The sequence below is a fragment of the Amblyomma mixtum genome, chromosome 2 (assembly GCF_055824585.1).
Source record: "Amblyomma mixtum isolate Tamu chromosome 2, ASM5582458v1, whole genome shotgun sequence".
In the NCBI taxonomy this organism is placed as follows: domain Eukaryota; kingdom Metazoa; phylum Arthropoda; class Arachnida; order Ixodida; family Ixodidae; genus Amblyomma; species Amblyomma mixtum.
The window spans coordinates 102,056,652-102,082,225 of NC_143013.1; the positions used below are offsets into that span (position 1 = coordinate 102,056,652).

General features: G+C 48.4%; 2 protein-coding genes across 3 annotated transcripts in view; one reads left to right on the top strand and one right to left on the bottom strand.

Moving 5' to 3' along the window:
- LOC149360331 (uncharacterized) overlaps positions 1-4,665 on the top strand; it is an 8,317-nt gene extending 3,652 nt beyond the window's left edge. Inside the window, exons 2-5 of the mRNA XM_089569248.1 lie at positions 337-476; positions 1,824-1,891; positions 3,554-3,634; positions 4,370-4,665. Of these exons, the coding sequence (XP_089425374.1) occupies positions 337-476; positions 1,824-1,891; positions 3,554-3,634; positions 4,370-4,506 (426 nt within the window). The 3' untranslated portion in view covers positions 4,507-4,665. The remainder of the gene's footprint in view (positions 1-336; positions 477-1,823; positions 1,892-3,553; positions 3,635-4,369) is intronic.
- Positions 4,666-10,016: 5,351 nt separating this feature from the next.
- Positions 10,017-14,334, bottom strand: LOC149360332 (uncharacterized). 2 transcript variants are annotated; one of them, XM_089572286.1, is made up of 4 exons: positions 12,680-14,334; positions 11,470-11,574; positions 10,918-11,003; positions 10,017-10,714 (listed from the first exon to the last, which is right to left on the bottom strand). In XM_089572286.1, exons 1-4 carry the CDS (start codon positions 14,066-14,068, stop codon positions 10,192-10,194), a joined length of 2,103 nt encoding a protein of 700 aa, XP_089428412.1. In that variant the 5' UTR covers positions 14,069-14,334; the 3' UTR covers positions 10,017-10,191. The 2 variants fall into 2 exon arrangements, with proteins under 2 accessions (XP_089428412.1, XP_089428411.1); XM_089572285.1 differs by having other exon boundaries at positions 10,017-11,574.
- Between the last annotated feature and the right edge of the window lie 11,240 nt (positions 14,335-25,574).

Sequence of the window (25,574 nt, forward strand, 5' to 3'; positions counted from 1 at the left end):
CGAACCTAGTGCATGTGTTTCCTTAGAACTGTATGCTAATGAATAGATTTGTTCCATTAAAAAGGAAGGAATCTGTACACAGCTCACATTGAGACAGTACTTTCACATTAAAAGCTCGCAAGCAGTCTTAAGTGTCCTTCGTAATTTTATTTCGGACCGATTGAACGCACAGACCAGAAATCACGGGCACCTTGGTCGATTCCTACGCGGAATTGACCGCTGCGATCTCCTCATCAATAGGCAGAAAAAAGTTAGGCTGCTCTATTACCGGGGCGGATGTTTGAAATCCTGGCGGCACTAAAAGTTTTTATGCATTTACGAATACTGTCACTGCAGGCTATCACGAAATTCAAGTACGTCGTATCCATATCAGATACGGACAACGACACGATCTTAGAGTGCATGTCATCAAGGAGAACAGAGTTTGACCCAGAAGCTGGTACAGTTACCTACGTCTGGACCTTCCCTTCAACAGGGTAGGTGCATCTTGCTGTTTGCATCTAAAGGAAAATCGGTAAACAGTATTGAGGGTGCAGCCAATAGTGTCATGGGGTTCACCAGCAGGCGAATGAAGCCCAATTTTAGACCAAATGATCTCCAACTTATTTGCAATTATTGTGGACCTTCCTTCAGTAGCGGACCAGTCCCAGTTTCCCTACAGATTTGTTCACCTCGTCACTGAGTACCATTCCTGGCTGGCAAGAACCGTTCTGACTTCCTATTGGCGCAAACCCCACCAATTCGCTTGAGCTCTAGTTACTGTCTATTACCCTTATATGTACCAACAAAGGTTGCCGAATGGTGTTGATATTCAATGAAGGCCGCCTGTGCTCCATCACGCTAGTGTCATTGATACTTTTGAATCTACATCTCACTTGCTGGTTTCCCACAGGCTGCATACCCTCTATCCTGAACCCTTTGACCTTACGAACCGGAACCTTTCGTGAGCCACTCACGTCATGCCACGAACTCACTGCAGACTTCAAAGCAATAAGAATACTCCTACCATCCCATAAAAAACTGACCAGACACCAACAGGTCATGTGGAGGCAACTACAGACGGGGACCTTCAACCTTCACAACCAAAACTACCTATTTAAATTGATAAATAAGGATGTCAACCCCTCCTTCTACCTTTGTGGAGAATTCACCCGGTTTCTCCGAAACAAAATTCCCTCATGGGTCGAGATGGTCGAGAGATCATCAGCATCATAAGATGTGAAAATCTGAGGACTAGAATGTGTGAGTTCAATCCATTGAATTTTAATATAGGGTTACATGAACCCGACCTTTTCTACAGCTTAATCCAGCCACTAATCCTCCCCTTTTCACCTTAATGCACGAAGTAATCTGCAGTAACCACATTGAATTACTTTCTGATACACCTTATTTTTTTCTTCTGGCGTTGGCCGACTTCTAAAATTTCTAGCGTCTTTTAGAATATTTGGGGTCCCCAACTACCAAATGCTATCGCAATTTCATCTTTGAAAATGTGGTTGAGAAGGCTGAAGTTTTTTATGGCATGTGACAGTTATGAAGCGATATTACGTCCCAGGTGTGTAAACGTATGACTAGAAGAGTTGTTTCGTTCGTGGTATCAGTATGATAACACTGAGTGAGCAGTTCCGTCTGAGCGATTGATGTGTACATAGCGAACAGTTTCTTTTTTATCCTATCATATGTCATAATCGTTATCACCATATTCATCAGCCTACCCTCCCTTATCTTTCCAATCAACCCTGTCTAACTTATTCAAGTAGGCAAAATGTCGTTCTTCAGCCGATTGGCGGAAATATAAATCTCGGTTTCCTCATTTCCTCCAGAGAAGAAGCGGCGTTTAAAGGAAAGATTGGGGACAGACCTGGAACATTTTCGATGACTGTTGCTGGAGGTGAGTAGCTCAGCGCTTTATTCTATGTTGTACAGAGTACGTAAACCCTTTCGTGTTGTGATGAACTGGACAGCGTAGACTTTGAAGCTGGAAGTGTTAAATATACGGCGGCTCTTGCACTGCCAAGGGCAAAGTAGCTGTCGAGTTTTGATGGAGGCGAAGTTCTAGAGGCCTGTGTATTGTGCGATCAAAGTGCACGTTAAAGAACCACCGGCGGTCGAAATTTCCGGAGCTCTTCACTAAGGCATCTCTCATAGCCTGAGTTGCTTTGGCACGTTTAACCCCCATGAACCAGTAAACCAATAAACCGAATATTGAATTAAGCGCTGTAATAATATTTCTTCATATGGCAACTAATGTCAAGCGAGCCATGCAGGGCGCCACAAGGCATCCGCTTAAAAGTGCAGGGCGTAACTATTGGCATTTTCCCTTTTCTTTCCCAGACTGCGCTTGTATTTCTATTGGAAAATTTCCTATAGATGCCAGAAAGCTCAGCTCAGAAAAAAACAGATTGGGGACATTTTCACGAGCGTTTAGCTTTTGTTTGTATTGCACTAGTATGAAATAGCTAGGCATTAAGAAATTGAAGTGTAATTGCAAGCACGACTACTGCATTCATATACCTCTAAACATTCAGGCTTGGAATTTTTAGTTTCTTGCTAATAAAGTTTTATTCCTTCACCTCCATTACGTGGGCAGGAAATTATTGGCAGCTCCGATCTCGTTTACGCCTGCCTTCGCGGCCACTTAAGAGTTGCGCGGTTTACAAGCCATCATGTAGTATTAAGTGTTTTTACACAACTGCCCTGTTCTGACACCTGGGCTCGCTCATTCGGAAGCCTCATGCGAAAATACGCATGCGTGCTTTCTCGGATATATTATTTCATAAATGCGAGGTGGCGGAGCCTACGCTAGTAGTCTTATGAAGGGGTCAGGATGAATGCAATTGGTGTGGGCGTTAAGTATGTAACATAATGCAGATTGATATAAGAAAAAAACTAATAACAGTGCTTTTATTGGGTGTCATTGCTCCCAGCGGGTGGTCGGTCATCTTGTGACCATCAGGTTTCATGTGTGTAAAAACCTGCTTGCGGAATTTCACATGACGTTAAGCCTATCAAGACTTGATGTTCGGCTAGTCGGTTCATAGTGATTGCCAGAAAAACTCCGCTAAGACAAAGGGACAAGAAGTGACACCAAAGTTGAAGAGGCACAGAAAGCATTCTCCACTTTGTGTGTGCGTCTTTGTGCTTCTTCTGGTCCCGCCGTCTTTGGTCAGTTTTTTCGGCAATCAAGCCTAGGAAGTGTCCTAATATTATAAACGACAGAGAAGGTGCCGAAAAGGACGGTTGTTTTGGTTTCGCTGAAAATTTAAATTCGATCGTCAGGTAATGTGCCTAAATACTGTTTGCAGCGGTCGTGTTTGTGAAAGTCTGCGCGGCATACCATCACTGGCGAATATTCAGATATTCTCAAATATAATTTTCTCGGATACGAATATCAATTAAATCATAAACATATTTGGATTCAAAATTTCGAATAGTCGCACACCCCTGGAAATAAACGATATATCTGCTTCCCTGCGTGGTTGTGAAAAAATGGTTAAATAACTGTTTGTTACGGTCTTCAAAATTTGAACCAACGTGTAAAAAAATGTTTCAGATCCAACCGAGCGGGAAGCAGTCATCTTCTACACTGACTACGAAAACTGCCTTGTCGCCGATGTGGAATACCACGGACATCGTAAGACGATACGGAGTGAAAAGTGCTAGGAAGAGTTTCAGAAGCGTTATGACTGGCGTTTTTATATAGTGCATGTTTGTTTTTGTCATGATGGTGGTTGATTCCACCTCGAATTTTCCTGCTTCTCAGGGAAAGTAAGTGCAGTGAAATTATAAGAAAATATGCATATTCTAGCGAAAATATGGAATACGAGTAGTTTTAAACCAACTGAAATGCACGGCTTATTTTGCGCAAAGTTGATCTTCAAAATAAGATGTCCGTTACAATCGAATAAAATACTGGAGACATGCCGGGAACACCGACGCCTCCAATCTCATTACAAGACAGCTGTATAGCCGCTTTACGTTTTCGGTAGAATGCGGAGTGGGAGCGCTCACAATGCATAATCGAGCTGGTAATACACGCTGCCATGAAGCCTATTTTGTACCTTGAGTTTTTGTATTGCTGGCAGTGATATAGGGCCCTGCAAAACATGATGACGGTCGCAAACATGTTATCATTGGTATAATATCACCTGCTGATGTAAAGTAAAATTCGCAAAGAAATAAAGTAGATTTGTACCAGACGTTGAACCGTTCCGGTTGAAGTTTAAAACAAATTCAGTGACACTCTATATGTGGACCGCACAGTATCGAAAGTACGTGAGATTTAATCAGAGCGGTAAGAAAACTATGTAGTCTTTTTTTTTAACGTACATGCTCCCGCCTTGTCTTTTTCATGTGCCATGCGTGCCAGAATGCTCACTTTGGGCTCAGAGGGCAGTTAAAGATGCCGTGCCGCAAGACTGCATTGACTACTTCGTGGACACATGTGGCGTCATCGTGCCTCCCCACAGCCGGGACCTGTGCCCAGATGGTGAAGGCGACTATTAGCATAGCACAAGACCCTGCACTTGTGTACGGTTTCGTGGTAAAATTTCGTAAGAACGCCACTTTACCCGATGGACCGCCACACCCCACGCAGTGCTGCAGTGTTCAAACTGGTGGTGAGGGGTATGCAAATTAATCAATAAAAGTTTGTTGGAAGCTGTTTGTTGGAAGTGTGCTCAGCTTTATTTGGACCAAAAAGTTGGCACCACAAGCTAGCGCAGGTTCCTACATTCATAAAATTATACCTGGGAGCATGTATAAAGGCCTGATTTATTACTGACTGCAAGCCCCTTACGAAAGTTTGAAAACCTTACCATGCAACCCATGTAAATATCTGCCCACTCATGTGCGAACTCGACGCGCGCATAAAGAGCAGAAGGCAAAGAAAAAATGGCTGTGGCTCAACTTGGTTAAGCCCGGAAATTGCGAAAGCAATACCTATGGCTACGCCCTCGCTCACATGATAGTCGTGCTGTTGTGGTGCTTGTGTGAAACTTGTTGTATACCTTGGTGCTGCTGTAGTGATCACTTGGCTATTCTATGTACAACTAGTAGTGAAACTATAATCGCTGCGGCTGTGAGGATATACTTGGTTGCTGGTGATGTTAATGCAGACTGTAGAACTGCTGTTCCTGCACTGGCTACAACGGCATGCTTGGCACTCATGGTAAGTGTCCTGGTAAATCCAAGGTACACACTAGTCACGCAAGAAGACACATTGTTACAGTGGTTAATCGCTTTTATTCAAGCCAATAAACACACTTCGGTGGTCCGTGAAGAAGTGACTCTTCACTTGTACCTCTCTTATTGAATACCGGTCTGCGTTTCTGTAGGCGACCAAGTCCAAACTGCTCCCCCATTGAGTAGTTGATCTTGGCTGCTGAGGGCATAGCTGGAGGTAGTATTTGGAGGTAACATCAGCCCAAGTGGCAGCTATCTGGTAACGCTTCGCCACGCTTTTCAGACCAGGCGCCAGGGGATGAAATTAAGACAGTACTGTGAATAACTTCTTTTAATGCGTGTCAGTTTTAGGAGCCATGTCGGGAAGAACTGCCCGTCGAGTGAGGTTACCGAGGGGCGAAGAAAGAAAATGAAATGGTTTTGGTTTTTTTGGTTTTGTAGGGTTTAACGTCCCAAAGCGACTAAGGCTATGAGAGACGCCGTAGTGGAGGGCTCCGGAAATTTCGACCACCTGGGGTTCTTTAACGTGCACTGACATCGCACAGTACACGGGCCTCTAGAATTTCTCCTCCAAAGAAATTCTAGCCGCCGCAGCCGGGATCGAACCCGCGTCTTTTGGGCCAGCAGCCGAGCACCATAGCCACTGAGCCACCGCGGCGGCGAAAATGAAATGAACATGTAGACAATATTCAAATCTACAACGTTCGGGTTCGGAACCGAACGCACATGCCACTATGCATTACCGACCTTTTTTTCTTTATTGCGTAAGAGGACAACACTGACAGGCTTATAGCCTTCCTTAACCAGGCCGCATCCCGCGATCCCGTCACACACAGAGACACAAGCATTCTGATATCACTCTGCCTGCACATCAAAATTCTCGGAGACACACACATGGTTCGAGTAAATACAGCCAAACAGGAGGCAGATCTTGTGTAGCATACAGACCCTGCACGAAAGAACAATTCTCCACAATCAGAGACTTTATTTAACGTGGCTAGGGATGGTGATCTATTGTGCCAACAGCGCACATGTCGTGGGAACAGGCAAGGCGTATGTGCGGAAGCCGCTTGCCGTGGGAATGGAAGCTTATGGCGGCTGTAAGAAGAGTGGAGAGGACGAAGAAGTGCCACCGCTACTGCACGTGCGCAGGACACGCGCCACGCGCTTAAACGAATGCAAATAGCAACCGAAAGTAAATAAATAACAAAACAATTGAGGAAGCGTGTGAGGCGTCCACTGCAATCGCAATACGCCATGCTCACGCGTTACCGCTGAAAGAACCCTTCGATCGCCTGTGTTATTTATTAATCCCTACTCTGTTTATGGGTGGAATGCGATTACATTCTTTACACATCTTTTGCCAGTCATCCGTAGATGAGTGCTAGCAACTTGTGCGGATCGCTTGCTTTTCGTAATCTATTCATCTGGGCTTAGAAGCATTTGTCAGAAAACTGGGAACACAACAGTTTCGGGAATTCTTGTGGAATGGCTTGTCTGCATAATTCTTGTCTATCTTGGAGTACGCAGACCTAACCCTGCTTCATACTGGGTTGTAACAGCAGCGTATATTATCTATTTCCACCTTTGTCTGTATGTCATAATATAGCAGAAACGCTTCTTTGCAGGTCTCAAATGAGAAGTTCAGTCCGGATGAGCATTTACAAAAAACTTTTGAGACAGTGATCATCTTGGCATTGAAATATAAACGATAAGTAAATACATAGAAATCATGAGAAAATCCAGTTTGTGGGGAGTCCAACCAGTTATAGCTGTAGTAGATTATCGACCTAAATAAAGAACTTTCTGTTAGTATTGGCCAAATGTTTTAGGGGAATCCGCCAAGATGCAGAAGGTTTGTAAGACATAGTATTTAGGCATTGGCATTCACCAAAGCGCAGCCAAACGGCTACAAAGGCACGCTACACAGCTTCCCCAGAAAATTCGTACTTGAAGAAAAATTCGTCCTGGTCGAGGGTTCGAACCCGGCACGACCGCTTCACCGGACCTCCTAGTATGGGGCTACGTTTTGAGGTGAACGGTATCCTACCCAGCCAGCAAACACGGAACGTAGGAAGAAGCGCAGTAGTTCGCAATAACTCTTTGTTGAAATTCAGCACTTGCCTGTGTAGGCTAGCGCATCGTTTCAGTTAACTTGAAACACTGGTCATCCTGGTCACGGCACCAGTTAAGTCTCTCCTCCTCTTCGTCGGAATGAATGACCGGTTGGTCTGATCGAATGCTGGACGCTTCACGTCTTCGTCCACTCGTCCGGCGACACGTTGCCGGTTGGGGCAGCAACTCCATACTTGTTGAGAAGCAAAACTAGTTTATTCAAGACAAGTCCAAAAATTCAAGTAGTAGGAGAAAAAGGCGGTTTAAAAGAAAAGGCAGTTTAAAAGCAGCCGAGACTGAGACTCGGCGAGCTCTCTCCCGCTCTTTGTTTGCAGCGGGTTTTAACACCTTCGTTAATTGGGCTGAGTTTTATTAAATCTGCTCTTGCCCAATTTCAACCAATACCGCTGCAATGGCACTGTAGATACAAGTGGGTGGAGCCCAGTGGTCGCCAGAGCCCGACTCTAGAGGCGCCAGTAAAGTCCACTGCTTAGATAGTCGGGGGTTTCAGAAGTCGCTCACCTTACTGACCCCCACCCACTTGAGAGCTAATCTCTTTTCAATGGGAAACGGTCGTCGGCCCCTTGCGACCCTGACAAGGCTGTTCGCAGTCCTGTTCCCCGATCTCCGCAGCCGTGGACAGCGTCCGAAGCGCTGTCACCATTCCTAACCCCTCCAGACTTCCGACGGACACGGCAGTTAGTTACCGCCTAGAGGGGAGAAAGGAGCCACTGGCGCCGTAGGCGTATAGCTTAACAGTTTCCCTCCGAATATAATGTCGAACACATTGCAGAGCGCCGTCTTGAGGCACACAGTAACACAAATCGTGTATGTCTGCGTTAAAGGGACACTGAGGAGAGCACTATTAATATTTTTTTATAGTAAAATCCGATAGTTCGGCATGTCATGGCTTTGTTGCCACTTGGCCGGCAGCGAAAGATGCATTTATTTCTAAGAAATTTGGATTCAAAGTTGAAAAAGTTTTTCCCGCCGCTCTGATTCAAACTTGGGATTCGTCTATGACGACAGAGGACTAAGAGACGTGAAACATGACGTGCACATGACGTAACGCAGACTCCGTGATTTCTGGCTGCCAGCAGTGCGGCCTAGCAGTAGCCGAAAAGAAAGCTACCGCCGGCCGCACGTTGAAGGCATCTATCGGCTATTGCGGCCGTCGCTACAGTCGCTTCGATTACGTTTGCACTGGCGTTTTGCCAGCGTTACGATGGATCTCGTTCTCGAAGTCGTCAACGAAGTTTTCGCAAATAGACACCTTTAGCATACCGTGTACCTTGTTACCGCTAGCGGAATACCGGGAGCCCGCCTACCGCCGGAAAACAGGCGCTGATTTGTCCCGATGCTTCAGGAGCGTGCGTAGCAGCCGGGCACGTGGCGCCATCTGGCGACGTCAAGGAGATTTGCGCATGCATTGGCTGTGCCTCAGTGATTTGTGGCTTCTCATGTCCCAGTGTTGCTAGAACTATTTGTTCTAGCAACACTGTTTTGTCCTATGACGTCATCACGCTTGTACTTGCGAGTTTGGCCTGTGGCGGCGATACCTGTATTTTGGTTCTTGCTCTTTTCTACGTTACAAGAGCTTTGTTGTCAGTATGAGTGGCGTTTTTGTAATCAGGAGCTGGTATTCTGTCGATACAAGCCAACTTCAATTTCTCCTCAGTGTCCCTTTAAAAAGCTTTTAAGTAGCTGTTTGGCGTGCTTAAGATGTTTAACGATAATCTCTAAGTTCGCTATAACCAAACGGTCATAAGTACATGAAAATAATAGGTAATGCGGCCGCTAAGTACAGTAGACTGAGACTCTCAGCTGCCACGCGCGTTTCTCAGAGGAACTGGCTGGAGACGGGACGCCTGTTTTGTACATATTTCCGGCGAAGAAAATTTATAACGTGAAGGTTGGTGACTTGGTTGACTTCCGCACGTAACAGTTCACGATGTAGTTTTTTTTTCTCGAGAGCAAGGGCTTGCTTTTAATCGTGGCGCACACTGGACGACGCGTAACAATCGTATTCGCGAACGAAGCAGTCTTATCGAAAACAACGACGCCGATTCATGCTTTGCAGTCTACTGTCTCAAGTGCAACGGCTGTTCACCAAGATACAACAAAAGACTGCAGTATAAATACTTCGAAGAGAAAACGCGTGAGTTAGTAGAATCGTAACATATTCTGGAAAGCCCGAACACAGGTATCAGTTAGCCAAGCATCATTCTAAGAGATGGAGTTGCATTTCTCGACACAAGATGATTTCAATGCGGCTTGTATATTATATTTTGAATGCATCCTTTGCAAACTTTTTTCCTTCGGCGAAAAATGCGGCTCATACGTTTAATAATAGTGCACCATGGCAAATAAGTTTACACTACCAATTAGCGCTTGTTCGGTGTGTTCCGCTCTTATGTTGTGTTGTGTTGGGTTTAATGGCGCATAATGTTCCGTTCTTATGGTCCTTGCGGTTTTTACGCTGTTCTTGATGAAATGATTATTTTAAAGTTGGGCAACCAAAAACTTATACAAGAGGTACTGAGTGCCGATGTGAGGTGAAACTAAGCGGGAGCTGATGGCTTGGGTGTCGTCTCGTTTGTGCAATTGCAGGGTCTAGTACCGGTGGCTTTTCCGATCGCATATGAGAGTTTTAGTGATACGGAACCGACTTAGTCCGTGTTTCGTCTCGTTGTCCAGTGAAGTGACGCATGCCAGTGTGAAGGGAACAATGCCGTGCTGTTTATTCAGCGAGCATATTTAAAGAGAAATAGTGGCAAGGGGGTTAAGAAAGAGGGGACACAATATCAAGTCAGGGCGAGGGCACAGCGCTATCTTGCGCACGCAGGTTGCGATACGATACATCCTCCTCCGTCACAGTTTTTCGCAGCACATTTAACGCTGGTGGCTGATTTGCTTGAAGTTCTCGTCGTAATGAAGGCGGTCAAGCGGCTTTCTCACACGTGCGGACCGGCGGGGTTGCTGGGGCGCCGGACTGGTGTCTCTGGTCGGCATAACCGGAGCCGCTGGTGCCGGTGGTAGGGTTGACGACTCTTCCCGGGCTAAAATGCTGTCATCGCTAGATTCATCGCTGTCTGAGGCCTCAGTGTCAAACTTCTCCTTTGTTGCCAGTAAATGTTGTCGATTGCGCCGCAACGTCTTGCCATCATTGGTTTGCACGTAGTAGGAGCGAGGAGCTGCCGCTGCAGTTACCTTGGCCTTGCGATCCCACGTTGTCCCCTTAATGCGCACGACGTCGTCTTTTTGAAGTGGGGCCAGGCATCGGGTGGCGTGACTCGCCTGCTCATGTTTCTTGACCCGTGTAACAGCCTGACGTCGAAAGTCTGGCAAAGTCGTGCGCAGGGTCCTCCCTTGGAGCAGTTCGCCGGGCGACCGGCCGTCTTCCAATGGGCTTGATCTGTAATTGAGCATACCAAGCCAAAAGTTTTCATTCGCCTCTGTGGTTTTCTTGAGGATACGCTTTACTACTTGCACTCCCTTTTCGGCCAGCCCATTGGACCGAGGAAACATCGGGCTTGACGTAACATGTTTGAAGTCGTACAGCTCAGCGAAAAGAGCGAACTCATGGCTGGAGAACTGTGGGCCATTATCTGTGCATACCTCCATCGGGATTCCGAATCGTGAAAACATGGCCCCAAGTTTTTCGATGACGCCGGATGCCGTTTGGTCGCAGAGCTCCTCGACATCTGGAAAATTCGACATGGCATCGTAAGCAATGAGGTAGTATTTTCCGCCATATTGAAATATGTCGACACCAACGCGGTACCAGGCTTGGGTTGGAGTGGCGCGGAGCATCAGTGGCTCTGATGGTTGGTTATAAGCATACTTTCTGCAGGTTGAACAACCCTCAATCATCGATGCAACGTCACTGTTGATGTTTGGCCAGTACACCAGCTGCCTTGCCCTTGCTCTGCACTTCGCAATGCCAAGATGCCCAGCATGAATGCGTTTCAATGTCTCGGCCCGCATGCTTCGAGGTATAACGACCTTCGTTCCTTTAAACAGTATTCCACCCACTACTGAAAGTTCAGCAGCCACAGATTTGAGCGGACCTTCAACCGTGACCCCGTCTGCGAGGTTCTGCATCACCACTTTGAGATAGGTATCAGCTCCCGTCTCACGCGCAAGTAGTGCAGCTGTTCTGTCACTCACCAGTGCAGACAAAATGCTGATGGCATGGACTTCAACATCTTCTGTCTCCGAGTGGCTGATGTCAGCAGGACCCGCCGACCTTGAGAGCATGTCTGCCAACTGCATCTGTTTACCCGGAACAAATGTTAGAGCGTAATCATATTTCAACAGTCTCAGGAAAAACCGCTGCAATCTCGGCGGCATGTCTGCTATGGCCTTTTTTGATATATTTATTAGCGGCTGATGGTCACTTTCAAGCAAGACTGGGCGACCGTATGTGAAGTGGTCAAACTTCTCACAGCCAAATACGAGAGCCATCGCTTCTTTTTCGATCTGTGAATAGCGCTGTTCACACTCTGTCAGTGTTTTCGACGCGTAAGCGACTGGCCTCCAATTTACGCCGTGCCGCTGTAGCAGAGCTGAACCGATGCCGTTCTGTGACGCGTCTGACGTCACTTTTGTTTCTTTCTGTGGGTCAAAAATTGCGAGTAATGGTGCCTTGGTGAGCGCGTCGCATATATCTTTCCACTCTCTCGTGATTGGCCGTCCATTCGAATAAAACATTTTTCTTTAGAAGAGAGCGGAGAATTGGTGTTCGCAGAGCTAGGGATGGCAAGTACTTGCTGAAGTAATTTACCACCCCGAGCAACCTGTGTACTGCCTGTTTGTTTTGTGGTTTTGGCATGTTCCTTACGCTTTCGACCAGGGCCGGACTAGGGCTTATTCCTTCGCTGCTGATCACGTCGCCTAAAAATGCTATTTTTTCGGCGCCAAACTCGCATTTTGCAACATTGAATGTCAGGCCTGCAGCTTCAGCTGCTTTTAGTGCACATCTTAGTCGTTCATCGTGCTCTTCTCTGGTAGTGCCCCAAATGAGAACGTCATCCACGTACACCCGTACTCCAGGAACACCGTCAAAGACTTCATTCAGCGCCTTTTGAAACACCTCGCTGGCGGACGCGAGCCCGAAAGGAAGCCGGAGAAAGCAGTACCGGCCGAAGGGCGTTGCGAACGTACAAAGTTTCGACGACCGCTCCTCAAGCGGGATCTGGTGAAAGCCCGCATTTGCGTCTAGACGAGAAAAGAACTTAGCTCCCGCTAACTCCGCCTCGATATCTTCCCGACGCGGCATCTGGTAGTGCTCTCTTTTCAGGCTGTCGTTGATCCTTCTCGGATCCATGCACACCCTCATTTTTCCGTCTTTCTTGCGTGTAATGACTAGTGGGCTTACCCAGTCGGTTGGGTCGCTGACCTTTCTGATGATTCCTTCTTTCTCCATTCGCTGTAGCTCAGTACGCAATGGCTCCTGTAAGGCAATGGGCACCCTCCGAGCAGCTTGAACGACGGGCACAGCGTCCTTGCGCAGCAGTATCCTGTATTCACGTTGTAAGCACCCAGTTCCTTGAAAGAGCCCAGGGTACTCCCTAGCCACTTCATGAGAAGAGGTCGAGGTGACGGTGTCCACTGTGCGGCGAAGTAGACCTAGCAGCTCGCTGGCTTGAAGTCCCAAGATGGCCTGGTGGTTTTTCTTGACTATGAAGAATTCAGTGCAAATTTTTCGTTCACCTACTTGCACCGGCGCTGAGCACGTGCCGCAGTGTTTGATGATACCACCTCCGTACGACCGCAGAACGGCACCACTGGGCTTCAGTGCACCTGCATTTAACGTCCGAAAGAGTGACATAGGTACAAGATTCGCCTGGGAGCCAGTGTCGACCTTGAACGTCACCTCCTTGCCGCCAAATTTGGCCTTCACACACCAGTCGCGGTTGCTTATGACACTGCCAATGGCTATGTCCAGAACGTCAAAATCGTCACCTTCGTGCTGTACTTCTTGAACGTGGGCATTCGCTCTGCAGCACGATGCGAAGTGGTTGGGCCTGCTGCACGAATAGCAAGTCTTGCCATAGGCAGGGCACTGTCGTGGGGCGTGAGTGCGGTCGCATCGACTGCACCTGGAAACTCGCCTCGAGAGCTGTTGTAGCTTCACTCCGGTTCTACTCGAAGAGACAGCGTTGATCTCGGACAGTTTCTTTGTTCGACTCCAGAACTCGTTCTGACGTGCTGATGTTTCTGCCGCCTTGCACAAATCTACGGCTTTTCCCAGAGTTAGCTTCTTTTCCCGCAGCATTTTTTCTCGCAGTTTTGGAGAGTTCGTGCCGAATACAATTTGGTCGCGAACCATATCGTCTGCACTTGTCCCAAAGTTGCAATTCATGGCCTGCTTTTTTAGGTCGCGAAGGAACTGTTCGAATGGCTCTGCTTCGCCTTGGATCCGTGAACGAAACACATACCGTTCGTGTACTTCGTTCTGTTGCTCGACGCAGTATTCCTCGAACTTCGCAATGACGGTGGCGTAGTCTTCTCTGTCTTCCCCGTCGGCAAACAAAAAATTATTGAACACTTCAATTGCATCCTCACCGGCCACGCTAAGGAAGAGTGCAGTTTTTGCTGCTTCTGATGCTGGCTTGCTGGCAGTGGTTTTTTCTGCTTCTGATGCTGGCTTGCTGGAACTGGACGTTGCTTGCAAAAAGAGTTCAAATTTCTGTTTGAACAACTTCCAACTTCGACCGCCGTCTCCTGTTAGACGCAGTGGTTCTGGCGGCCTTAGGCGCTCCATTTCTTGCTTCCAGCAGCACGCCGCCGGCAGCCGTTCCAGGTCCTAGGTGCAGGGGCGTTCCTTAGGCCGAGCCTTATCCCACTTCTGACACCATGTTTCGTCTCGTTGTCCAGTGAAGTGACGCATGCCAGTGTGAAGGGAACAATGCCGTGCTGTTTATTCAGCGAGCATATTTAAAGAGAAATAGTGGCAAGGGGGTTAAGAAAGAGGGGACACAATATCAAGTCAGGGCGAGGGCACAGCGCTATCTTGCGCACGCAGGTTGCGATACGATACAGTCCGCACTAATGGCAGCACTGTCTTCGCATAGTACCATCTGAAAGGCGACCAGTCACCTTTCTTTGTGACGGTGGTAAATCAGACGTAACGAAAGCAGAAATAAAACTAGCCCAATCGAAACCAAAAGACCTAAAAACTTGTAAGCAAGCTTCACAAGTCCGCACAGTGCCCCGTTTTACGGTTTTCTTTTGGTTGAAATTAGTTTAGTTTAGTTTTTGCTTTCGAGATGAATGATTTCACACCATCACACAGACATGGAAGGCACAGACACGTGCACACTTGCAAGGAAATGCAGCAAAAACAATTTAGATGCGCATTTACTTATTTGAACATACTGCTAGCCATTTTGGACCGTTTCAGGAATAAAGCTCAAGTAGCCGCGATTATAAGCAATCTGAACAGAACAAGGCAGTAAATATGCCGTGCATCGTCATTACACAAACGGTAAAAGATGACAACAAGGAGGAGTAAGTGACATGGAGCAATCTTTATCACACGAAAGTAAACAAGAATAACTCGTAACAAAATGTATATAAGTTGCTGATTCAAGCAGCAAGATTTAAGCCACAGCAACTGCTGATCAACACCAAGGGGAACGGAAGAAAAAATGCAGAAAACAAGAAACAGATAAGTAAATTAAGCTGTCATTGTGGACAAAAGAATAAAATAGAGAAAAACCGAGCAGCTTCAAGAATCGTCGCAAAATGCTAGGTTTCTTCTATATATTAAATTCATAGCTGCCTTCGATTTTGTCGGCATGGTTTGTCAACAATTCGTTCAAAAAATTTTGCAAATAGTCTGCACCAGGTTTGCATTATCATCAGCTGACTACGCCCACTGCAGGGCAAAGGCCTCTCCCATGTCTCTCTAAGTAACCCTGTCTTTCGCCAGTTGCGGCCACTGTAGCCCCGCCAACTTCTTAATCTCATCCGCCCACCTAACTTTCTGCCACCCCAGGCTACGCTTGCATTCTCTTGGAATCCACTCCGTTACCCTTAAGTACCAGCGGTTATCTTGCCTTCGCATTACACACCCAACCAAGCCCAATTCTTCACCTTGATTTCGAGTCGGACGTCATTAAACTGCGCTTGTTCTCTCACCCACCCGCCCTCTTCGGGTCAGTTAACGCTTCGACTATAATTTTTTTTTCCATATTTTGCTGTGCTGTCCTTAAGATGAACGCTTTTCGTTAGCCTTCACGTTTCTACATCATAGCTGAGTACCGGTGAGAAACAAATTAGTACTTTTAAGGAATTATTGGTAAATTGCCGTTCATGATCTGAGAACCTGTCTTATGCGCTCCACCCCATTCTTATTCTTCTAGTTATTTCACTGTCATTACCCGGATCTGCGGTCACTACCTGCCCTAAATAGATATATTCCCTTACCGCTTCCAGCACTTCGCTACCAATTGTTAACTGCTGTTCCCTTGCTAGACTGTTGAACATTACTTTGAGTTTCTGCCAGTTAATTTTTAGCCCCACCGTTGTGCTCTTCCTGTCTAACTCATTGATCATGCTTTGCAGCTCATTTCCTGAGTGACTTAGCAAGGCAATGTCATCAGCGAGTCGCAGCTTAGGTATTCTGAATACACTCTTATCACCAACCATTCTCAATTCCGTCTTTGGAATACCTCCTGTAAACTGGCGGTGAATAGCATTGGCTAGATCGTGCCTCTCTGCCTGAGCGCTTCCTTATTGAAATTTTATTGCTGATTTGGATGACTATGCTAGCTGTGCAGTTGCTGTATATATCTTCCAGTATTTTCGCATAATGTACTTCTACACCCTGGTTCCGCAATCCCTATGACGTTTTCGTGGAGTTTACGAGTATACGAGGTTTTCGTAGAACACTATATGCTTGTTCTCGTAGGAAGGTATTCACAGATATGTAGCAAGCATCTGTACAAATGATTATGAAGATGCTTTCGGTCTTGGAGAGTGATATTCACGAACTTGCTTGGGTATATGCCAGGTTGTCAAGAGGTCTGGCGTCGGGAAAAAGCTGGAACTACCTTTCCGGCTGCTGTAGTTGTAGACAGAAACTAGATCTTATCAACTGGAAGGCAGCAGCGGCGCATTTTCGCTCGCGAATCATTACAACAGCTGCGGTCCTTGAAGGGCCACTGCTGACAAGCTTTCACAAAAAAATAAAATAGGGAAGCGAAATCAAAAGTAGTGCTCAGTGAAGGCTTTTGCTCCATGCTGTAGGGTTCACTGACAGCGCTGCCACAGAGCGAACGCACGCTCTGTGGCGGGCGACTCAGCGCCTGACGCTGCAGGCGCGTTTTTCAGCAGATGTTGCTTTAGTGAGCGTTAAATAAAAAAAGTGAAGAAAATTAAATCACGAGAAGCATGATGTGTTCCTAGTTAAAAGGAAGCGAACAGTAGCACAGTTGACATTCACTTTTAAGGAGCGATAACGGCTCTTTTTTAGTGGTAACGAACACAGTGGCAGCTTCCTATCGAGGAATAATTAACTGAATGCGCCGGCTATAACGGGAAAGCGAAAACAGAGTTTTATTGCGCTTGGCTGCTTATCCGAAAGATGCGGGTGCAATCCCGGCCGCGGCGGTCAGATTTCAGTGGAGGTGAAATTCTAGAGGCCCGTGTGCTGTGCAATGTGAGTGCAGGTTAAAGAACCCCAGGTGGTCGAAATTTCCGGAACCCTTCACTATGGCGTCTCTTATACCCTGAGCCGTTTTGGGACCCTAAACCCTCATTAACCAAACCAAGCTTTTGCGTTATCTTGCGTGCGTTCTTTCGACGTAAATGAAGCATTGATTATCTGCGAGTGTGAGCCCATTGTAGTCTGGCCACGTTCCGTTTGCAGACGCTGCGGTCATATTATTTTAAAGAGAAAGCCTGATATGGCTCACCAGCAATGAAATCTGGCTCTCCAAGTCTAGGAAAATTGCTGCAAAAAGCCCCTTATGACGTCATCAGAAAAGAAAAAAAATTCATGATCAGGTGCGGGAGATTGAATTAAATGGTCTTCAGACTGCGAGCGGACCAGAAAACCCATAGACCACAGCACCTTTTTCTTTTAAAATGGTATTGATTGCAGTGATTAAATGTTTTATGTACATGAACTACGTACAGATATTCCGAAAACTGCGCCAAATCAGCACGATGAATAACGCGACACATCTAAGCAACCAAGCACTTTGTCAAAAGTTTACTGCCCAGGAGTTTGATTCTCAGCCTTGTAGTGGGACTCCTGAAGCATTCTTGGCAGCCCTATCCATTGGAGGAGGCAGGAACAGAAATCATCTTACCTTCAGGAAATTTGTAGCGCTGGAGATGCATTACGAACCACACAGTGTGGCTTAGAAACAAACCCCCTGGGCTCCAAACGTTTGACAAAGGCTGTACCTGAGAAAAAGCACTAGACAAATGCAATGAAGGGTACGGCACTGAGCGTGAGTGCCACTTTGGTCCGACATCTGTCTGCGCATAGATTTCTTTTAGACGAACAATCATTTCACTGAAGTCGTGTTTTGCAGGAACAAGAGGCTCACAATGTTGGTCCATCATGCGTGTTTTCCAGAGGTTCTATTTCAATTAGAAAGAACATGTAAAAGAGTTCATCAACAAATGGCAGTGCACCGAGATATTGTACAGAATGCGGTGTCAAACTGTCAATTTTTCAATGTCCGTTGCACGATATCTCGGAAGGATATTGCATCTTTGCGATTGATGAAACGTTGCTAAATATGCTTCGGAAGCGTCACAAGATTAGCAATTTAACGTAGGCACAAAAGTACCCTTTTTCTCTAACCACGTTTAAATGGGTAATGCCTCGATGTGTAGGTTGTAGAAAGAAGGGGCGCATGGGCACCTGTGTATGCAATGTGTTTTCGCTCTTAGTATCTTGAAAATCAACAGCCTCGCCGACGGACCTAAACTAGTTGGTGCAAGTGTACCCGTGCCTGCCTATACCGAAGGCTACAGATGTCGAGTGCGGCGACAATCAACTGATGGGCTTCGCCATGGTGACTGACGATCACTTGACCATCCGTGGTGTAGGGCGCCAAGCCGGAAGGTTGGACCTGTCTAAAGCTTTCACCTTTTCTCCTCGATCTGAAGCGACGAGGAGATTTATTGCTATTTGACTTTTGACGGCCGGACTTGTGTTTGGCAGGGACGGTGTTCTCCTAAGAGGAAGCTGAACTCTGCGTGCCGGCCACAGTTGGACTTGGCACATCCGCAACACAGCTGCCGTCAGGGAGTCAGACGCCAAGCTGCCATTCAGCCGCTTGCACGGCGCACTCCACAGTGGCATTAGGAATCCTATTAGTGCAGGCACCCGGCACCACAGCGATACCACTATGCTATTCTTCCAGCAGCTCACGCACAGTGCAGGCACGTGCACCAAGAGAGTCGTAATTTGAAGCTGTCTATTACCGTTGTGTGTTCCGCCAAGCACCGATGGTCGACATCTGTAGACTGCTTATCCGTGCATGAAAGCTTGGTAGGCTCACGCTGCAGAGCAGGAACGGCACTAGACACTGGTCCAGTAGTTACTGACGCATTAGGTGCAATCAGTGCATATCTACATAAGCCGCCATAGTATGGCCGAAACACCGACAGTCATCACACGGCGGAGTACTGCAGTCACGGCGTATATGCCCAACCTTACTTCAACGGAGTTACATGGGTTGCCTTCCTGTAACTGTAAAAAAGACCTGATTTTCTTCGTGACCGATAACTCGCTTGCATGTTGTTACTTTCTGGGCATTTCCGCTGGGTTTGAATTGTCTTGTGCCTATCACAGATGTTATTTTTGCTGTACCAATGTGCTCCCACACGTGTTGCTCTGGCTATCATGCGCTGGCGCCCTTTCAGTTTTTTAAGGCGATGTATCGTTTCCGAAAAATACAGTTGCAAGTTTGCGCTCGTGTGTGTGTACGTGTTTCTCCCTTCCGTCTTGTGTTATTCTGCGCAAAGTTTTCTAGAATATGTCGCTACACCAACTGGCCAAACATTCTGCTCTACTGAAACCAAGCACTGTAGACTACGATCGGTCAAGGGATCAGTCACGTCGTTAACAATGACGTCATAAGCAATCTTCATTGCAGAGTCTGTGCTCGAAATACGCATCCCTTTCATTTGCGAAAGTCTCCAGTGCTCCGTTGTGATAGAAGTATTCTTTCCGCAAGAATACTTCTATCACAACGGAGCACTGGAGACTTTCGCAAATGAAAGGGATGCGTATTTCGAGCACAGACTCTGCAATGGAGATTGCTTATGGCGTCATTGTTAACGACGTGACTGATCCCTTGACCGATCGTAGTCTACAGTGCTTGGTTTCAGTAGAGCAGAATGTTGGGCCAGTTGGTATAGCGACATATTCAAGAAAACTTTGGCAGACACCGTTGTCCGAGGGTTCACGAACCGGAGGGCGGGTTTGCCGGTTGAACCCTTCAGCACGCCAGAATCTTACGGGGAGGCAATGAAGGCGTTGTTGGGAGCGCGCAAGAAGTACTCGGCTCCGGCGGATATCCTCGACAGAGAACAGGCCACCACGCTCAGACGACTACAAACAGACACATACCCAAGCAGAGCCATGTATCACAAAATGTGGCCGAACAGATACGCAAAAGAGTGCGTGTGGTGTGGGGGCTACGCCACAACGTACCACGCCACCTGGGGCTGCGAAAAAAGCTCTTTACTACCAAAGGTAAATAGCCCTAGTCTAGAGCAGTGGGAGGCCCTCCTGGCTGACTCCGACCCGAGCACACAGCTTATGCTGGTGACGAGGGCCAAGGCAGCGGCGGAGGCCAACGGGATCCTGGACTAGGGAAGACCGACCACTGAAGCCCCACATCCATCTATCCCCATCCCCCTACTCCCTAACTCTTCCTTCTGAAAAAAATAAAAATAAATGTTTTCACTACTACTACTACTTCCGCAAGCTCGAAGGGAATCACAAATGTAAAATTCTTGTATTTCTGGGAGGAAAATAATTTCATTTTCTCCCAGAACATTCCTCGGTTCTTGGACAATGATCAGACAGCGACGATTGTTCACCTGCAACTACCAGGAGCTCTAGAGCTTAGCTTTCGCTAAGGCTGTCTTGCAAGTTACCATCGAGATGACAGACATCTGGAGCTCTCCGCTGGAACGGATTTCACTGAGGTGGACGACACCATGTAAGGCATCTCTACATTCCTGGACACGAGCGGGACGATCAACAAGTTCCGCATGCAGAACAACAGAGTTACCAGCAGGCGGACAGGGCAGAACGGCAAGTATTAATTGCGGCGGCCGCCGCCGCAACAATACCTCTGCCAAAGGACGATTTATCTATTTCAGGGGACAACATTAAAAACGCGACCGTAAGCAAGGCCGTCTTTGTGTTTCTATGGCCACAGAAACGCGTTCCTTCTTGGCGAACGAAGGTGAACCTAGTGCATGCGTTACCTTACGACTGTATGCTAATGAGTGCGTGTGTCGTCAGAAACGAAGAAAAAATATCAATTAAAAATGCTTTGGCCTTCAAAGCACGTAAGTAATCTTAAGTGCCCTCCGTAATTTTGCTCGCTTCAGGATTTACGTTTGAAGATTCAGCAGTAGCTGAATGGAAGGCAGTCAATTTCTTTCCGTTCATGATTTGTTTTTAATTGGTGACGCGTATCAGCGTGTAATCTTGAATACACAAAGCATGGCTTTTGGTGCAACACAACTTTCATTTGAACACCCATTTGCGTCTTCTCGATGTCAAATATTGCGAATCACTTTTATAGGGCAGCGACATTCATTTTAAGGCCATTTTTATTTAAGAATATGCCACAAGAAAAAAATCCACACCGTGCCTTTACATGACGCACGACGAGGGACAAGCGCAACGACTAGAAAACTGGTTAAGAATTAACCCCGTTGAACACCGTCACCTGTAAGTTCACTGAGCTTGACACCCTAAACTCTCCAGTTGAATTGGTCTAAAAGATACGGTGTCGGTAATTTGTCGACTTATCTCTTGTACCGTTCTGTGGTCATCGTCGTTAGCCTTGCCTTTTGTTATGCACGAAAAAAAAGCAGCCGACACCTGTGCCACATACATGTCATTATGGAGTAAAGGTTTTTTGTTCATTTCTTACTGCACCTCCACTGTCAGGTGGCGCAATGAAACTAGTACCTCGCTCTGTCGTCACGCTGTTGCCTTATGAGTCTTTTGCTACCAGTTGATCTATCTTGGGTAATCTGCCGTGGTGTGTCCGTAAAAAAGGCCGCTCTCGCAGAAGACGATTCATCAATGTCTCGCCGGCAGATGGAGCGCGCTGCCGAACCCTGAGGTGCACGGGCGGCGCTCCCGCGCTAGTCTGTCCAATGCGCAGCTAGCAAGACCGTTATGTAGCAGCGGTCTAAACCGCGCGCATGCTCGCCCTGCTGCCGGCGAAGAATTTCCCACACATGTGCGATGGTGCTGCGCTCGGATGCGCCCGCTCGCACCCCAATGACGCAGAATGATGTGAGCTTCTTTCAAAGCTCCTTCTGCAGCCGGGAAAACGAGGTCTGAATACAGGCCTCGAGGTCGGTTCGAGTGGTCGCCTGGAGAGTTTCATCGCCACCGGTAGCATCCTCCGCGGAAATCAGGAGGCACTACTCTGGAAGTAAATGCTACCTTTAGGGAACCGAGCTCGCGCGATATACGGGTTGGGCTTGAATAACGAGTGGGGGCCGACTGCATCAAGAACGCACGAAAACTTTGTTCTCGCGTTCTGGCCGCTCCAGGAGGCGCGACGGGTCCTGGACGCATCCGCTACTTTTCTGTGGTCACAGCACATCGGCCTTGTATTTTTACAATCGGGTGCAAAAGTGGAGTACAAGAATTGCAGTTCCATGCCTCGCGGCTTTTGTGGCGCTATTCGGCGTTTAGGGCAAGTTCGCGCGCCATGCGTTCAAATGAGGGCAATGACATTCATCTGGATGAAAACAATCACCTTTACTTCTGTCTGGACAGTAGACGCTGCTGCAAAATGCCACGGCAATCAAGTCTAATCGAAGCGCTAATAATATACGCCGCTGTTGGTCCCGACAGTATAGTGGCTACTGCAGGGGACGGCGGTTTCGGTGGGCTGCCAGGGTGCGTTGCTGCGCTTGCGCGTAGGGATCTTAATGTGCCAACGCAGACGCCCTCGTCTTTGAAAGCAGGGACAGCTGCTGCTCACCAGCTGCTCTCCGCAGTGACAGGCGGAGAAAGAGTTCCTGGACATCCGATTTTACATAACACTGCGGATGTCGCCTCCGCAAGCACTTTTACGGCCAACTGTGAAGGCGCAGTCATGACGGGACCTCGGTATCGTCTTTTACGATCCAGAGTAGAGGGCGGAGGGACAGCAAGACCTCAGTAGCCAGCATCATGGTCTACGGGGGGGGGGGGGGGGGGGGGGGGGGTAAATTTGACTGGGCGCCACCTTTACTTGCCAATGCAGCGATAGGAATTTCTGTGCCGCCTCGACTATACTTGCAGTCTCGATCAGCGATGGAAAACTGCCTACTCCGTTGAGCATGCTCACGGTGTCGGCGCTGGCCTTACTCCACGAGGCCTCCGGCCTAAAACAGCCATTTTCTTTCCGAGGGTTCGCAGGGGATGTGTACTTTTCCATATATTATGCTGCCGGTAAAGTGCCGTGCCGGATCTATAATCAAGGCGGCTCCAGCAGGACAGGACCCATGAATGTCTCACCAGCAGATGAACCGCGCCGCCATACAGAACTGTGCACGGGCAGCGCTCCCGCGCTCGTCTGCCCCCATCAGCAGCACACACGGCCGTTATGTAGCCGATGGGGAAACAGCGAGCATGCTCACCCTACTGCATGCGAAGAACTTGCTGAACATGAGCGGTGGAGTTGCACTCGAATGCATCTGCTCTTATCTGAATGACACAGGACGACGTGTTCTTGGCCATCCAGCCGTATGCACCCTTCTGCACGCAACACACACGCAACATTTATTCACAATTTTAGGACCATATAAACGCTCTCTGTTACAGTGTGACGGGCGGAACAAAAGAGGGAATGTCACAGCACAACGCTATAGGAATGCTCAAACCAATTCGCTCACGAAGTTGTTTTCTAAAACTATAACCATAAGCACGATTTTGCCTATTAGTAGGTCATCAGACATAAGGGGCATAAGAATGCGTATTGGACTGCTTAATTTTTGCCACTATTCAAGTTACAGGGGCCATGACATGTTGTTTTTCATATTGCAGTTCTGCACTTCAGTAAATATGAGCCTATGACTCAATCTCCAAAATTTTAGCTGCCTGGACGCGTCCTTTGTCCCAAAAAACGCGGTCGAAATTGAGATCAGGAAAGTCTTCTAGCTTGCAGCGAGCACCAAATTGAATGCTCGCGTGTCGTCACCACGGCATACACGGAGCAGCGTTGTCTGCTATCATTGCTGCAATGCGCACAACGAGGCATATTTTCTCCAGTACTTTGATGGGCGATAAAAGCAGCCGTCGTCTTTCATATATGAGTGACTGGCGCCGTAGAAGCGAAATCAGTAACGCCGGTTTTCATCGGTATAGTCAGGGTCTGGTCGCACTCAGCAGATGCAACGCTGATCGAATTTCGATGGGCTGGTCGGTGTGCAGATTCCGTCGCTCACTCACCGGTCTGTTTGGGGGGGGGGGGCGCTAGCGTCGGAGACGGGAGCGGTCGCATACCGCGTCGGCTCCGTGACAAATCGCAATCAATTGCGATACACCAACTTTTTCCCCTGCAAGCCTGGTATTATCGTCTCCAGGAACCTCAGCGGCACCCGTCTACACCACGTTTGTTAAGGTGGGGCCAATTTTCGACCACTTTTCGGTCATTTGAAGCTTTCGTCACGCCGCGGTGGTGCTAAGCCTAACGGCGCCGGGGCCTGCGATGGCCCCGGTCGGGGATCCCTCGGCTCTGGCGGCTGCAAATCAAGTCACCGGATACGACCCGCAGTCCTTGCAGATCGTAACAATGGATACCCATCAATCCGAGGATACGACTGAAGGCGAAGATCCTCTACCAACGGAGGACGACTACCTACAAGATATGATCCGCGTCTGGCGCGGAAAGAAGAACGCGGCAGAGGCATCGAGGGACGCTGGTGCTGGTGCCACCCAGCAACAGGCACCGGCTAGCTCTGCGCATACGCAGGGCGGGAGTGTGCTGAACGCAGCCTCGAAGAGCTCCAAGCAACTCCGGTGGCGGCCGCAGAACACGCCGCGCATTGAAAAAGATGACATCGTTGTTGTGCTGAAACCAAGAATCACGGTCGACCTCAAGGCAACGTTTGGTCCTGGACAAGCCGGCGCTGCAGTCCGCAGCATCCTCGGGGACGACGCAAATGCTGGACTTGCGGTGTGGCCCGTTTGGGACCAAAACGTCCTTGTATGTGCACTGAAATCAGTCGACGCCGCGGAGAAGCTACTCCGGGATATTGTGCTGCCGGTAGGGGAACGCGAGCTACCGTTCCGGGGACACCCTAAACTCTCCGGTGCGTTCTGTCGAGGCGTGGTGACTGTTTCGCCAGACGAAACGTCTGAAAGCGTTAAAAGAAAACTCAGTTCGGAACAAAATGTCGTGTCTGTGCGCAAGCTAGGGGGAACCCCGGTTGCGGTGATCACCTTCGCGGGGACCAAGGTGCCACGGACGGTGTTGTACAGCTACGAACGGCTCCCTGTTCGCCTGTACAAGAAAACAGTGCCAGCATGCCACCGCTGTGGCACAGTGGGCCATCGGGCCGATGCGTGCCCGCGACCGCAGCCGGGACGCTGCAAACGCTGTGGAGTCCAGGTTCCCGATGCCACTCCTGACGGCCTGGCGGAACATGACTGTGTTCCGAGCTGCCTCATCTGCGGAGGCGGCCACCCTACCGGAGCTCCTGGCTGTGCTGGGCGGTTCCGGAAAGCCATCAAACCAAACTCCCCATCCGGATCGAAACCGAAGACAAAGACGGGGCCCAAGCAGGCTCCTCCGCCCAAGGCCAAGAAAGCGCCAGCCGATCAGGAAATCAAGGCCAAACCCGGCACATCGAAACCTGTCAAGTCCGCGACCCAGGCGGTGCCCCCGGTCCTCAACGCCAGGGACTTCCCGCCCTTGGCACCCGTCCAATCACAGGTGAGCAGTTGGAGTAGGGCAGTCTCTGGGCCCCCTACCCGTCCCTCCCCTACCCGTCCCTCCCCTACCCGTCCCTCCCCTACCGAAACCGCCCTACAGCAGCAGGTAGAGGAGCTC

Coding starts and splice junctions, on each gene's coding strand:
- LOC149360332 (XM_089572285.1), bottom strand. CDS start 14,068: ATGGAGCGCCTAAGGCCGCCAGAACCACTGCGTCTAACAGGAGACGGC. Junction 11,575..12,679: donor TCAGCGACCCAACCGACTGG/GTAAGCCCACTA, acceptor CCGGGTAAACAG/ATGCAGTTGGCAGACATGCT.